Source organism: Chanodichthys erythropterus, chromosome 15 (genome assembly GCF_024489055.1).
Source record: "Chanodichthys erythropterus isolate Z2021 chromosome 15, ASM2448905v1, whole genome shotgun sequence".
Taxonomy (NCBI): Eukaryota; Metazoa; Chordata; class Actinopteri; order Cypriniformes; family Xenocyprididae; genus Chanodichthys; species Chanodichthys erythropterus.
Genome location: NC_090235.1, coordinates 8,961,218 through 8,976,605, shown reverse-complemented (window position 1 = coordinate 8,976,605; position 15,388 = coordinate 8,961,218). Strand labels below are relative to the sequence as shown.

The window sequence follows — 15,388 nt, the reverse complement described above, 5'->3', positions numbered from 1 at the left end:
TAATAACAACTTATTTTGGTTCCATTGCAGGGGGTCAAAGGTGACAGAGGTCCTCCAGGAACACCTGGAGATAAGGGTGAAAAGGTACTGTCAACCTTCCATTAACATCACATACGTAATGTATTATATGTACGTTCAGACTATTTGACATACCATTATTTAGCCTTATGCCACATCTTTCTCTCATTTGATTTGTATTTTCCCAGGGCGTCCCAGGACCTCCTGGTTATCCGGGGGCTGCTGGAGCCATGGGTCAACCTGTGAGTATTTTAAAACTCCTCTTTTATAAAAGAACACTTCCAATCTGTGTAGCTATACTAAAAAAACTTTAATTCTTTGCTGTATCCATAGGGTAATGATGGAAACCCTGGACCTATTGGAGCACCTGGACCTCCAGGAGAAAAGGCAAGGCTTATATGTTTTGGTCTGTGATTTGAATGTGTATTAGTTGAATGGATTGCAAGACTGAAATCTGTCCGTGTTATCGCTGAGCGATAGTCATACGAATGTGTTTTACCAGGGTAAAGAAGGACTGAAAGGTATTCAGGGACCTCCAGGCCTGCCAGGTCTAATGGTGCGTGATTACATCCCTTTCATTGTTTTTTCAGTGACATTTTTTTTTCCGTTCATAAGTTTGTGGTTGGTAAGATTTGATAAGAATTCTCTTCTGCTCACCAAGGCTGCATTTATTTGATCAAAAATACAGTAAAAACAGTAATGCTAAGAATTATTACAATTTAAAATAACTGTTTTTTTATTTGAATATGTTTTAAAAAAAAAAAAAAAAATTCTGTGATCAAAGCTGAATTTTCAGCATCATTACTCCAGTCTTCAATGTCACATGATCCTTCAGGAATCATTCTAATATGCTGATTTGCCGCTCAAGAAACATTTATTATTATCAATGTTGAAAACAGTTGTGCTGATTTCAGTGGAAATAAAATCTATCTAATAACTCCATGATGCTGTTTTTTTCCTTTTTACCTACATACTGCCTGATACTACATATTCTCTGATGAAGGGCATGATGGGTAAACCTGGAAAGGATGGAAGACCAGGAGAAACAGGAGAGCCAGTATGAGTCTGATGTTCTGCATACATACCAACATCCTAGCAATACTTAGTTCTGTATATACAGTCATAAAAAAAAAAAAAAAAACATGATTATTTTTTTTTCCGCTTGTAGGGTAAACAGGGAGAGCCAGGAACACCAGGAAGAGACGGACTCAGAGGAATGCCTGTGAGTAATGCTCTTCTGAAACGATTAAAAACCTTATAAAGATTCTCCTGTTCTGTAGATTACGAATGGATTTCTTTGGAAAGCTGGACTAACCAGGCTGTTTCACCTCACAAAATGTTCCATGGTATTATTATCTAAAATATCCACATATTTATTGTTGTCTTTTCCAGGGTTTCAAAGGTCACAGGGGGGAACCAGGACCACCAGGGTCAAAGGTTAGTCAATTGCAATTGAAATGAATGCTTATATATACATTCATATTCAGAGCTGGAGAACTACAGCATTAATATATGCTCCATAAATCATCCAGAAACTGTTTATAAATGCTGTCCTGTCATATTGGTTGCATTAGGGTGAAGATGGGAAGCAGGGTGTTCCTGGACGTGAGGGTCCACCTGGGAAAGATGTGAGTAAAAGACGTGCATCTTTCTCTCTATGTCAGAGCTCACTGCAAAGCTGACCTCTGTGAGCAGAAGGTGTTGGGTTTTAATTGGTGTGCTTGTATTGCTCAGGGTAACAACGGACCACCAGGGCCAGAGGGCATGAGAGGACCACGAGGAGAACCGGTGAGGATACCTTTGATGAACCAATTAAACTGCAAAACAAAACAGCAGCAGTGTGATTATTCTATTGGGTCACTGTGTTTTGTCTTTCAGGGTCAACCTGGAGAACCAGGACCAGCAGGCAAGCCCGGATCTCAGGGAAATCCTGTAAGATTCATATAACTTTGTCAATATGGCTAGCCATGTTGTTTTATGAACTGAGATTTATATTTAGAACAACTTTTGAACCTAAAAACAGTCTCTTGCTGGTGTGTCTATTAAAGGGTTAGTTCTGTCATTAATGTACTCATGTCGTTCCAAACCTTTAAGACCTTCATTCATCTTCAGAACACAAATTAAGATATTTTTGATGAAATCCGAGAGGTTTAGAAAGCAATGTTATTACCACATTCAAGGTCCAGAAAAGTAAAGACATCGTCTTTATAGTCAACGTGACTACGGTGGTTCAACCTTAATGTTATGAAGCGACAAGAATACTTTTGTCTGTAAAAACAAAACAAAAATAACGACTTTATTCAACAATTTCCTCTGCCTTGTCAGTCTCCTACGCAGTATACATTGGTGACACATTGCAGATCTTCCGTGTTCTACGTCAGTATTGGGAGAACAGCGTCGGCCAATACGGAGGTGGCGTTCGGACATAAACACGGAAGCACTGCACTGCATCAACAGCATAGGAGACTGACAGGGAAGATAAGAAATTGTTGAATAAAGTCATTATTTTTGTTTTATTTTTCACACAAAAAGTATTTTCATTGCTTCATAACATTAAGATTGAACCACTGTAGTCATGTTGACTATTTTAAAGGTGCCATTGAACGTTCTTTCACAAGATGTAATATAAGTCTAAGGTGTCCCCTGAATGTGTCTGTGAAGTTTCAGCTCAAAATACCACATAGATTTTTTTTTAATTCATTTTTTTAACTGCCTGTTTTGACGCATAATTAGAAATGCACCAATTCATGCTGCTGCCCCTTTAAATCGCGCGCTCTCCGCCCCTCCCGAGCTTTCGACTCTATAACTGCACAAACAAAGTTCACACAGCTAATATAACCCTCAAAATTGATCTTTACAAAGTGTTCGTCATGCAGCATGTCTAATCGCTTAAGTACAGTGTTTATTTTGATGTTTACATTGATTCTGAATGAGTTTGAGGCTATGCTCCGTGGCTAACGGCTAATGCTACACTGTTGGAGAGATTAATAAAGAATGAAGTTGTGTTTATGAATTATACAGACTGCAAGTGTTTAAAAATGAAAATAGTGACGACTGTTATCTCCGTGAATACAGTAAGAAATGATGGTAACTTTAACCACATTTAACAGTACATTAGCAACATGCTAACGAAACATTTAGAAAGACAATTTACAAATATCACTAAAAATATCATGTAATCATGAATCATGTCAGTTATTATTGCTTCATCTGCCATTTTTTGCTATTGTCCTTGCTTGCTTACCTAGTCTGATGATTCAGCTGTGCACAGATCCAGACGTTAATACTGGCTGCCCTTGTGTAATGCCTTGAACATGAGCTGGCATATGCAAATATTGGGGGGGTACACCTCAATTGTTACGTAACAGTCGGTGTTATGTTGAGATTCGCCTGTTCCTCTGAGGTCTTTTAAACAAATGAGATTTATATAAGAAGGAGGAAACAATGGAGTTTGAGACTCACTGTATGTCTTTTCCATGTACTGAACTCTTGTTATTTAACTATGCCACGGTAAATTCAATTTTCAATTCAATGACACCTTTAACCATGTCTGTACTACTTCTCTGGACCTTGAATGTGGTAATTTCATTGCATTCTATAGGAGATAAAAATAAATTTTAAAAAAATCAGATTTCATCAAAAATATCCTAATTTATGTTCTGAAGATGAATGAAGCTCTTATGGGTGTGGAACTCCACGAGGGTGAGTACTTAATGACAGAAATTTCATTTTTGGGTGAACTAACCCTTTTAAGCAAGGCTTCGGGAATTTTTAGGGGGCCACAGGAGGAAATATTTGGAGAAAAATAGTAAAATAGATCAAATAAATTCTGTCAAAATTTACATATATTAAAATAAAACACAAAGCACAACAACTAAACTTTAAACTTATTGTTGATAATGATATAGTTCAAAAGTGTAAATGATCACTTTGTTTTACTGTATTTCAGGGTCAGCCAGGACACAAGGGTGAAGCAGGTAGCCCAGGATTACCCGGATTCCCAGGTCCAAAAGGGCCATCGGTGAGTGGAGGTGTTGGTTTGGGACTGATGGGAACTTCATTACTTGCATATCTAAAAATAAAGCTTTTACGCCATTACAAACAATCCTTGTAATTCTATAGAAATGAACAGCAGTCAATCCTAAGTGGATATGAAGTGTTGTAGTTATCTGCCTGTTTGAACATAAGCACTATAAACACTTGCGTTTTTCCCTCAGGGTCCGTCTGGTCCAATTGGCCCAGAGGGAAAACAAGTGAGTAATGGTTCTTTAATTTTCATTAATATTATATGAACACTTTCATAATTTTTGAATTAACCATGTTTTTATCATAGGGCATGTTAGGAAAACCAGGAGACAGAGGACAGAAGGGAGAAAAGGTATCCATCCATCCATCCATCCATCCATCCATCCATCCATCCATCCATCCATCCATCCATCCACTTGAATCAAATCACAACTTGTCTTACTTGGTTGCTTGTTTCTGCAGGGTGATAATGGAATAAAAGGAGACAAAGGACCCGTTGGAGATCCGGGTGTTCCGGGTAACCCTGGGCCTCCCGGTAGGAAGGGTCACACAGGTATGATGGGCATGTCGGGACCCCCAGGGGAAGTGGGTCCCTCTGGGCCCCCTGGTTCTCCAGGACACCCGGGACTCCCAGGTCTCAGAGTGAGTCTACATTAGTATTTTAAAGTAAAATCTGTGATGCTAATGATGTAATAAAGATCATGACATCATTTTGATACATTTTAAGGGCGAGACGCCATCACTGGAACAAATGCGGCGGCTCATTCAAGAGGAACTTTCCAAACAACTGGATGGTGAGATTAATTTGGCAAAAACGTATTTGACTTGAAGATACTTTGCAATTTCTTTTTATATTTCGAAACTTTCCATTGATTTTCACAGCTAAACTAGCTTACCTCATGGCTCAAATGCAACCCGCTCATATCAAGAGCACGGCTGGCCGTCCTGGTCCACCTGGTCCTCCAGGAAAAGACGGACCTCCTGGCAGACAAGGTCCAGCTGGAGAGCCTGGAATGCCTGGACAAAATGGAGCAGAAGGATCCAGAGGTCCAGTTGGTCCTAAAGGTACCACAAACGAACTTTAGATTGTTATTTTGCTCGATTGATGTTTCTAGTTCGACCTTTTCAACCTACGCTGTTTTTTAGGTGAACGAGGTTCAAAAGGTGACAAGGGAGAAGATGGTGTTGGACAGAGAGGAGAGCCTGGTCCAGTTGGTCCCATTGGTAAGATGTTTTCTTATAGTTTCGATCGATCGATCATTTGTTTGTGAATGTTGGAAATGATAAACAACTGCTGAGATCAATTTTACCCCACAGGTCCTGCAGGTATGCCAGGATATGGAAAAGACGGTCTTCCTGGAGCTGCAGGTGCTCAGGGAGAGCCTGGTAATCCTGGTCCTCACGGTCAGCCCGGACCTCCTGGACCACCAGGACAGTGCGACCCCTCACAATGTGCCTACTATGCCAGTCTGGCATCAAGACCTCACACTAAAAACGTCAAGGGGACTTAATACACCCCTCACTGTCCTGGGCTAACACCTATTTATGAACTTGGACATTCAGTAAGCCAAGAAAATGTTCTTTACCATCAGGTGAACTCCAGAGTCTGAAGGGTGTGTAAATATATGTGTGTGTAAATGTGTGTTTGTAATAGGCATTTCACTTTGATTAATGCCTGTTTTAACCCCGAGTAAAGACCAATTTTAGTCCTGGGTTAAGTAGCATTTCACACTTATAGTTTTAAAAAAGTGTTAGCGTTTAGCATTAGCACTTTCAACTGTGTTTAGTGAAATCCAGCTCAAGAGCAGGGTTAATCATGGAAAATGTATGGAACTTTCTATAGTGAATAGGCTACAATTTTCTAGTCGTGCCTAGATATTTTGATTCTTTTAGAAGTTGTGTTCTTTCAATGAATCAGTTGAACTGGTTTACAAATCGGTCAGAATTGATTCATTAGTGGGTTTTAATCACAAACAGCTTTTTTTTTGCTATAAAATCTTGTAAACACCTCATTAAATATTAATGCTAAAGCTTCTGTCATTGCACAGTGTCTGAGAGAAACAGTTAAACATGTTAAAAAGAGACAGTAAACATGTTTAATAAAACCCATCTTGTTCTGTACTTGTCCACTCAATGTATAGATTCTTATTTGCATATCAATAATAAATGTTAATCCAGATGTAGAGTGTGAAATCTCTACAAACTGACAACTCAGGATCAAATGCTAAACTAGTATAGTGTGAAACACATTAACCCAGGGTTAAAAATGGCCCTTGCTCAATCATTTTAAGTGCGAAGAGCCCACAAGTGTCCTGCCGGTCAGAGTTGGTTATGACTTCTTCTTCTTTTTTTTTTTAGGGGAGGGTGGGTGAGTAAGTTTTAGCTCAAGGTCATTTACTTCAAGTCAAGACTTTCAAAGCTTTTCATGTAACAGGACGTGAATTCCTGCCACGAAAGAAAGCTGTTTACAGTACTTACCAGACCGTGATGTCGTAGTGACACAATCTGTCTCCAGATGTTGTCCCGCCCACACTCAAGTTCTGCTGACGCCGTTTACTGAGGTCATCGATCGGTAATCAAGAGTTGATGCATTGTTAGTGATGTCTGTACCAGGGCAGGATTGGCTTATCAAGTCTGGGGAATTCTCTGCTTGAGTTTTATTGATGAATCGCTCTGTTCCTCTGGGAAAAGACACCATGCTTTTGCGCTCGTCAATAGGAAATCTCAATAAGGATCATTAGAGGTTGTGGAGGTGCTGGAAAAGTGCATTTCTGCTCTTTTTTTAGTCTATGTTGTATCTCTTTAATAGCCATGCATCAGGCCTTTTTTTTTCATATTGGATCATTAAACTTGCATTTGTGATGACTGAAAGGCAGCTGCTCGATTCAATGCCTGTTTAATAGGTTAACACCGCTGGTTTGTGTTGAAAACAATTTCTGAAAAAGTCCGTCACTGCAGAAATAAACACCACTGATGCCACCACTCTTTAATAGGTTTGTGTAGCACTTTCCTTTAAAACAACATTGCCTTTTTGTCATTATGAAGGTTCAGGAACACAAAGTCCTAGTTAAAGGTCCAGCGTGAATGTGCGCTACCATCATTTGTGCCACTAAAGAATTTAGATGGATCAATCCTGCAGATTGCTCCCTTGTGAGCCAATTAAATGCGTTGAAAGAGGTGAGGGTGTCAAAACAAACTCTCTTCAGCCCACAAACAAGTGATGAGCATTGTAGCAGAGGTCAAGAAGAGTTGTCAAAAGGCGTTCAGGAAATTATGAATTGGCATGAATGGAATTATGAAATCCAATTTTTTTTTTTTTTTTTGTGGGTGGGGTGGGGAGTATATTCACATACAAATAATGCTTAAATATATTATTATTATTTTTTAAATAATTATTTTATCTTCCTTTTTTGAATCGGACTATCTAAGGTTGAAAAACTACAAAGAAGAGAATTAAATTTTCTTAGTTTTTTTAAAGTTTTTTTTTTTTTTGCAATTGCTAATACTTCAAGATATGTTGTTTTTATTTTGATATTTAATTTTTTTTTTTTTAAATTGTCACTATGCTTTTTTGACACGTATAACTGAAATAGGTGCCTCTGTGACACAGGGAGTGGTCTGTTCTTTCCCAGCCAATCAGAAAGTCTCTCTGCCTGTCAGTCATTTTGCATTTTCACATTGGCTTTCTGTGGAGGGCGGGGTTTTAGTGTAAGGTCATATATTGAATTTAGCAAAATGGCTGAAATAACGTACAGTATAATTAATGGATGTGTTAAGAATGAATTGAATTTGTTGATTAATTACATTTGAAAACAAAACCACCCATGATACCAATATAGGCTTTCTTGTACCTCCTTGTTTTTTCACCTCCATTCAATGCTCATGATAAATCTCTTTGTAATTAGTATTGTATACACAAACTTGATAACAACATTTTTTATGATTGTTTCTTTTTTTCTGCATTTCTTAATTGTTTGCCCAGCCTTCAAGAGTGGATGTTTTGGTACTGTATTTTGAAAAGCTGAGAGTAAAACTGATGCAAATTTATGTAAATTCATGGTGCTTTTTCAGTGCAAGCCAAAGAAATCCCAATCAGCATTGCTATCATGTCCTCCTCCACTTTATTCAAATATAGCTGCTTTTTTGACTTCATATCCTCCTGTTAGTTTGTCTTCTTCAAGCTGTTAATGACTGTATTTGTTTTTTTCATATCAATTTGCATTAAATTATTCTAATGAACTACAGGTGCAGGTGATGTAAAATAGTATAATTTATGCATGGTATAATCTACCTGTTTATACTGGTTCTCTGGTGCTATAATGAATCATAATTAGTTTGATGTATGTGTATGTGTGGAGGGAGAGCATATGTGTTAATAAAGAGTGGAACAGGTCCATTTTATATTGGGCTGTTATTGTGGGAGAAAAACTTATGAAGTTAATACCATATACAGTTTTTCAGTGAGGAACTCAAAAGTTTGCATATTTTGTTCCTGCAAAACTATCTAAATGAACAAACAATGTTCAAATGGATTATTATTACTATTATCACTATTACTATGTTATTAAGATAGATTTCTTGTTTATATGACGACAAGGTCTTATGCTGTACATAAGGTGCTATCTTTTTTCTTTTTTAATCTATGAGCCGGTCAAAGGTCTCAGGCACTTTTGTTTTAAAACAGTACAATTATTTCATGTGAATTATCAGTTGTCATCAATTGTTTGTTGTTCCAAACCCATAAGACTTTTGTACATCTTTGAAACACAAATGAAGATCTTTTAATGAAATCTGAGCAATTTCTGTCCCTCAATTGACAGTCTATGCAACTACCAATTTGATGCTTCAAAAAGTTCATAAAGAGACTCGACTCGATCACTTTATATGATGAACAGATTTGATTTAGGTTTTAATTCACATAAACACTGATCAGCGAATGTAAACCGATGCAACCGTGCTTGATGGGTGAGAACAAACTTCATTCGTTTTTGTGTGTAACATAAGGAAGAGGATTAGGGCCAAGCAATAATAAAAAAATAGAACCATCGCGAGATTAAAGTTGTTAAATTTCGAGAAAAAAATCGTTAAATTTTGAGAAAAGAGTCGAGATAAAATGTTGAGAATAAAGTCATTAAATTACGAAAAAAAGTCGTTAGATTATGAGAACAAATTCATTAAATTATGAGAAAAAAAGTCATTAAATTTAGAGAAAAAAAGTTGAGATAAAATGTTGAGAAAAAAGTTGTTAAATAATGAGAACAGATTCGTAATTTAACAAATTTTTTCTCTAAATTTAATGTTTTTTTCTCGTAATTTAACGAGTTTATTCTCAACATTTTATCTCGACCTTTTTCTCTAAATTTAAATTTTTTTTTCCTCGTAATTTAACGAGTTTTTTCTCAACATTTTATCTCGACCTTTTTCTCTAAATTTAACGAGTTTTTTCTCTAAATTTAACGAGTTTATTCTCAACATTTTATCTCGACTTTTTTCTCTAAATTTAACGAGTTTATTCTCAACATTTTATCTCGACCTTTTTCTCTAAATTTAACGAGTTTTTTCTCAACATTTTATCTCGACCTTTTTCTCTAAATTTAACGAGTTTTTTCTCGTAATTTAACGAGTTTATTCTCAACATTTTATCTCGACCTTTTTCTCTAAATTTAACAAGTTTTTTCTTTTAATTTAACAAGTTTCATCTCAACATTATATCTCGACCTTTTCTCTAAATTTAACGAGTTTTTTCTCCAAATTTAACGAGTTTATTCTCAACATTTTATCTCGACTTTTTTCTCAAAATGTTGAGAATAAACTCGTTAAATTTAGAGAAAAAGGTCGAGATAAAATGTTGAGAATAAACTCGTTAAATTTAATCTCGACCTTTTTCTCTAAATTTAAAGAGTTTTTTCTCAACATTTTATCTCGACCTTTTTCTCTAAATTTAACGAGGTTTTTTCTCGTAATTTAACAAATTTTTTCTCGTAATTTAACGACATTTTTCTCGTAATTTAACGAGTTTATTCTCAACATTTTATCTCGACCTTTTTCTCTAAATTTAACGAGGTTTTTTCTCGTAATTTAACAAATTTTTTCTCGTAATTTAACGACATTTTTCTCGTAATTTAACGAGTTTTTTCTCAACATTTTATCTCGACCTTTTTCTCTAAATTTAACAAGTTTTTTCTTTTAATAAGTTTCATCTCAACATTTTATCTCGACCTTTTCTCTAAATTTAACGCGTTTTTTCTCAACATTTTATCTCGACCTTTTTCTCTAAATTAAATTTTTTTTTTTCCTTGTAATTTAACGAGTTTATTCTCAACATTTTATCTCGACCTTTTTCTCTAAATTTAATTTTTTTTTCCTCGTAATTTAACGATTTTTTTCTCAACATTTTATCTCGACTTTTTTCTCGTAATTTAACGAGTTTTTTCTCAACATTTTATCTCGACTTTTTTCTCTACATTTGAGTTTTTTCTTGTAATTTAACGAGTTTATTCTCAACATTTTATCTCGACTTTTTTCTCAAAATGTTGAGAATAAACTCGTTAAATTTAGAGAAAAAGGTCGAGATAAAATGTTGAGAATAAACTCGTTAAATTTAATCTCGACCTTTTTCTCTAAATTTAAAGAGTTTTTTCTCAACATTTTATCTCGACCTTTTTCTCTAAATTTAACGAGGTTTTTTCTCGTAATTTAACAAATTTTTTCTCGTAATTTAACGACATTTTTCTCGTAATTTAACGAGTTTATTCTCAACATTTTATCTCGACCTTTTTCTCTAAATTTAACGATTTTTTTTCTCGTAATTTAACGAGTTTTTTCTCAACATTTTATCTCGACCTTTTTCTCTAAATTTAACAAGTTTTTTCTTTTAATAAGTTTCATCTCAACATTTTATCTCGACCTTTTCTCTAAATTTAACGCGTTTTTTCTCAACATTTTATCTCGACCTTTTTCTCTAAATTAAATTTTTTTTTTTCCTTGTAATTTAACGAGTTTATTCTCAACATTTTATCTCGACCTTTTTCTCTAAATTTAATTTTTTTTTCCTCGTAATTTAACGATTTTTTTCTCAACATTTTATCTCGACTTTTTTCTCGTAATTTAACGAGTTTTTTCTCAACATTTTATCTCGACTTTTTTCTCTACATTTGAGTTTTTTCTTGTAATTTAACGAGTTTAATCTCAACATTTTATCTCGACCTTTTCTCTAAATTTAACGAGTTTTTTCTCGTAATTTAACGAGTTTATTCTCAACATTTTATCTCGACTTTTTTCTCTTAATTTAACGAGTTTATTCTCAACATTTTATCTTGACTTTTTTCTCTAAATTTAAAGAGTTTATTCTCAACATTTTATCTCGACCTTTTTCTCTAAATTTAACGAGTTTTTCCTCGTAATTTAACAAGTTTTTTCCTCGTAATTTAACGAGTTTATTCTCAACATTTTATCTCGACTTTTTTCTCGAAATTTAACGAGTTTTTTTCTCAAAATTTAACAAATTTAATCTCAGGATGGTTTTATTTTTCTATTATTGCTTGGCCCTAATCCTCTTCCGTAGTAACACACGAGAATTAACCTCATTGGTTCTTGTATGTCAAGCGAACACAAGCTTCCATTTAAATTAAATTAGCCTAAAATAAATCTCTGCATCGTATAAAATGATCGAGTGTCTTCAGAAAATTTGGACTAAACCGCTCAATTCATATGAATTAGTTTTACAATCTCTGTATGAACTTATTGAAGCATCAACGTGGTAGTTGCGTGGACTGTCAATGGAGGGAAAGAAATTACTCAGATTTCATCATCTTCGTTTGGAACGACATGAATAAATGATACATTTTCATTTTTGGGTGAACTATCCTTTTAAGGTCAATGCCATCAAAATAATAATAATCAAATGATATCACTAAATATTATAAAGCCAGGTCTAGTTATTGAAGCTCTGCTGTATATAAATAAGAAAAGCTTTTTAAGAAAATATTGTAACCATTATAATCAGTCCTTCTGAAAGTACAGTACTCAGTTAAGAAATACATTTTCTGCAACTAATTGTCTAAAAATTATGCAGTTCTTATCTACAGGCTGACAAAGCTCTTCTTATTAAAGCTTTTCATGAAAAATAAAGCATAGCACGCAGGTAGCATGGTGGTGAAAAGCTTTTATTCAAGCTGGCCTGTTGTTGGATCACACTGTCGTTCTGTTGGCGTAGCTTAATGTCTGGCACCATGTCTAACATTGGTCTTTACAATCACATTTTTTTATGAAAATTATTTTAAAAATACATGCAGAAATGCAATCTCATGGCATGTAGAGGTCCGCAAATTACTTCACCATTGATTTTACCAGTTTGTGGCCCAAGAACGGAAACATCAATTTCCAATTAATTTATTTATCTGCAATTTACTGTAAACCATCTGAAAGAACAAACACTAGTTTATGTACAAGGTACAACAATAAACCATGTGAGCTGGATCCACCATCAGGAGCTGCATCCGTGTGTCTCTATACAACTGTCACGTTTGTTTAAGTCGCTGTCTGCTCGCCGTTTGAACTCTTCAAGTTTGTTAGAAATGGACTGCATCTGTGCTCCTGATGATGACGGTGATGAAGGTTTCTAATAGGTTTCTATGTTTCTGTTCATGGACCCTTGATGTTGACGGATTTCTTCCCGCCAACCAGGTAAAGAGGTTGAGGCCTGTAGCAGTTTGAAGGATCACAAAGACCAGGGGGACCCTGGGCTCCTCTCACTCCAGGGGTTCCTGGGGTTCCAGGCACACCGGCCTCTCCTCTGGCACCATCTTGACCATCCTTGCCAATGCCAGGCTTGCCAGCTGGTCCTGTTATAATGAAATAAGATTTGATAAGAAAGGGTTTTGAAAATGTTCATACAAGAATTTGACTACAACATATAGTACAGTCTAGATCAGGGCTTCTCAATTCTGGCCCTCAAGGTCCACTTTCCTGCAGAGTTTAGCTCCAACCTTGATCAAACTCGGCTACCTGTAACTTTCTAGTAATCCTGAAGACCTTGGCTGTTTAAAATTGCTCCCTATACCCTTATTCACTATTCCCTACATTACACATAGTTCACTTGGAGAAGCGAATTAAAACAAGTGAGAGAATTCAGATACTGAGTGCGTCGGAAGGGCTGCCGCTTTTGCATATTTTGTACTTGGTGTTTAATAATCATTTGAAACTTACAAACTGGCAGCTCCAGTAGCAATGGAAACATTTATCTTGAACTCTGTCATGGGAACTAGTATGTATAAACCTTAATTGAACAATTTAATAACCAATTAAAAAATTTATTTATACCTGTATGATATTACGCTGTACCCACATTTGACCAGTGGGTTGAAAAATGGATGGATGGATGATTCAGGTGCGGAAATCCATTCGGCATGACCCTCAACAGTGCATTATGGGTATTCTCTAACCATTGAGCGCATAGATATATATATATATACATATCTATGGTTGAGAGTACATTGGTTACTGTAGTGCATTATGGGATTGAATGAGTGCACTCGATATTGAAATCGTGATTTTGCCAAGTAAGAAATGTTCCTGGATCAACATATTATTCCTGTCTGAAAATGTAGTCTTAACCCTATTCCTACCTCTAAACCTAATCCTACCCATAACTTCCCCCTAAAATCAGAGGGGAAAGATAGGTGAATAACACTGATGTAGAAGCACCTAACCCCGGCAACCATTGTAATTCCACAAGATCGAAAGTGCGTAGAAGTGTCCCATTTGGGATTCAGCCTATGGTTCAGGACAGCACTACAAATGGCTGTCCCCTCAAATAGTGCCCTATTTAAGGGTATAGAGGGCGATTTCGGACACAGCCATTGATTAGCTTGTTCAGGTGTGTTTGTTCATTAGTGCTGGAGCTAAACACTGCATGAAAGTGGACCTCAAGGGCCAAAGTTGAGATCTCCTGGTCTAGATCAGCACTTTTGAAGTCTTTCCACCTACTCAATATCTAAACGCTAACTAGAACAATCAACAATTGGTGCTAAAATATGACTAGCAGAAAGTTGAGGTTTAGCGTTTTGTACCTTGAGGTCCGGGTTCTCCAGGAATTCCTGGAATACCAATTCCATTATCGCCCTTGTCACCTTTTTGTCCTGCATCACCTACACAAATGCATAAACATATAAAGTATTAGACAATAAAATCTATCACATTGTCACTTTATAGACATTTATATAGGACATTTCATATGGCAAGATGCTTTACAAAAAAATGTTCAGATAATCATCATTAGAATCAGATTATGATAGTTTGATATGTACTGAATTTTTGCCATATTCATGCATTTACAAGGTAATTTGCAAAGTGATAATTATTGATTTCAACATTTAATTTGAAACGTTGAATTGGCATTGTTAAATGTCCATTAGAACATGCGCATAGACAAGTACTGCATATACCAACATGAAGCAACTGTGTTTGAGTGGTAACAGTGTAGTTTTAATAGTGCTGACATTAGTGAATCCGGAGTATTCTATCACTCTCTTTTTTAAGCTCTTCTAAGGGTCTTCAGAACCTCTTCTGACATTTATACTAACAAAATCCCTGCTAGGCATGAGTGCTCAGAGAATGCTAGAACATTTTCCTCTGGAGAAGCATTTGTAAACTTCACTAAACATGTTGACATCCTCAGAGGTTCTGCAGAAATAATTGAGGTAGATTGAGATGCAGTCGGGGGCTTTTCTAATTATCCTGTTATTGCATCTCAATCTCTGTCTTATTAGCAAGCGTAGCATTCCTCCTCGGCTCGGTGGCAATTAGCGCAGACTGCACTCACTGTACAACAGCCTCCGCTTGTGAGGACAAAAGAACTGCAATGCTTAACATTCTGGAGGCTGTTACCCTTGAATGACAAGACCGCCAGTAACTGATTGAAATCAATGTGAGCTCGCAGTTTTAGACTGTAAATTCCGCCAGAGGCAAAATCCAATTATGAAATAGCATAAAAACAGTTGATTCTTGCAGAGGTATTCAGCTGTGCACATTATGTGATATTAAAGGAATTTTAGCAAGCACCATTAGCATGATGTGGATCACTAAAGGGGCTTTACAACGTGCTCTTTTTAAAATTGGCGAGTTGCCTGAATTACTTTTAAGTGCTAAGCCGATAAAGCTTATTGTATCATATTATTATGCATATGCAAATTTCTAAAGCCTCTAAACTGTCAACGTGATCAAAACTTTGCTGAAAAACCTACTGTAAACAATCTAAATGCCTTCTGTTGTCTGATTAATAGTTTATATTTTTTAGCAAGTGTCTTTTTGCTGTGAAATCTTTAATGCATTTTTATAAAGTAAA

General features: G+C 35.9%; 2 protein-coding genes across 4 annotated transcripts in view; one reads left to right on the top strand and one right to left on the bottom strand.

The window, feature by feature from the left end:
• The window catches only part of col22a1 (collagen, type XXII, alpha 1), a 69,111-nt gene extending 63,556 nt beyond the window's left edge, over nucleotides 1-5,555 (top strand). Inside the window, exons 48-65 of the mRNA XM_067412280.1 lie at nucleotides 31-84; nucleotides 207-260; nucleotides 352-405; nucleotides 521-574; nucleotides 1,022-1,075; nucleotides 1,187-1,240; nucleotides 1,411-1,455; nucleotides 1,593-1,646; nucleotides 1,753-1,806; nucleotides 1,897-1,950; nucleotides 3,968-4,039; nucleotides 4,236-4,271; nucleotides 4,352-4,396; nucleotides 4,507-4,686; nucleotides 4,772-4,838; nucleotides 4,927-5,109; nucleotides 5,191-5,268; nucleotides 5,362-5,555. Coding sequence (XP_067268381.1) covers nucleotides 31-84; nucleotides 207-260; nucleotides 352-405; nucleotides 521-574; nucleotides 1,022-1,075; nucleotides 1,187-1,240; nucleotides 1,411-1,455; nucleotides 1,593-1,646; nucleotides 1,753-1,806; nucleotides 1,897-1,950; nucleotides 3,968-4,039; nucleotides 4,236-4,271; nucleotides 4,352-4,396; nucleotides 4,507-4,686; nucleotides 4,772-4,838; nucleotides 4,927-5,109; nucleotides 5,191-5,268; nucleotides 5,362-5,555 — 1,386 coding nt within the window. The remainder of the gene's footprint in view (nucleotides 1-30; nucleotides 85-206; nucleotides 261-351; nucleotides 406-520; nucleotides 575-1,021; nucleotides 1,076-1,186; nucleotides 1,241-1,410; nucleotides 1,456-1,592; nucleotides 1,647-1,752; nucleotides 1,807-1,896; nucleotides 1,951-3,967; nucleotides 4,040-4,235; nucleotides 4,272-4,351; nucleotides 4,397-4,506; nucleotides 4,687-4,771; nucleotides 4,839-4,926; nucleotides 5,110-5,190; nucleotides 5,269-5,361) is intronic.
• A 6,816-nt stretch (nucleotides 5,556-12,371) lies between these two features.
• Nucleotides 12,372-15,388, bottom strand: part of LOC137037813 (collagen alpha-1(IX) chain-like) — a 56,416-nt gene continuing 53,399 nt past the window's right edge. For all 3 annotated transcript variants that reach the window (XM_067412114.1, XM_067412115.1, XM_067412116.1), the window contains 2 exons: nucleotides 14,115-14,192; nucleotides 12,372-12,887 (listed from right to left, as the gene is read on the bottom strand). In XM_067412114.1, the coding sequence (XP_067268215.1) occupies nucleotides 12,688-12,887; nucleotides 14,115-14,192 (278 nt within the window). In that variant the 3' untranslated portion in view covers nucleotides 12,372-12,687. The remainder of the gene's footprint in view (nucleotides 12,888-14,114; nucleotides 14,193-15,388) is intronic.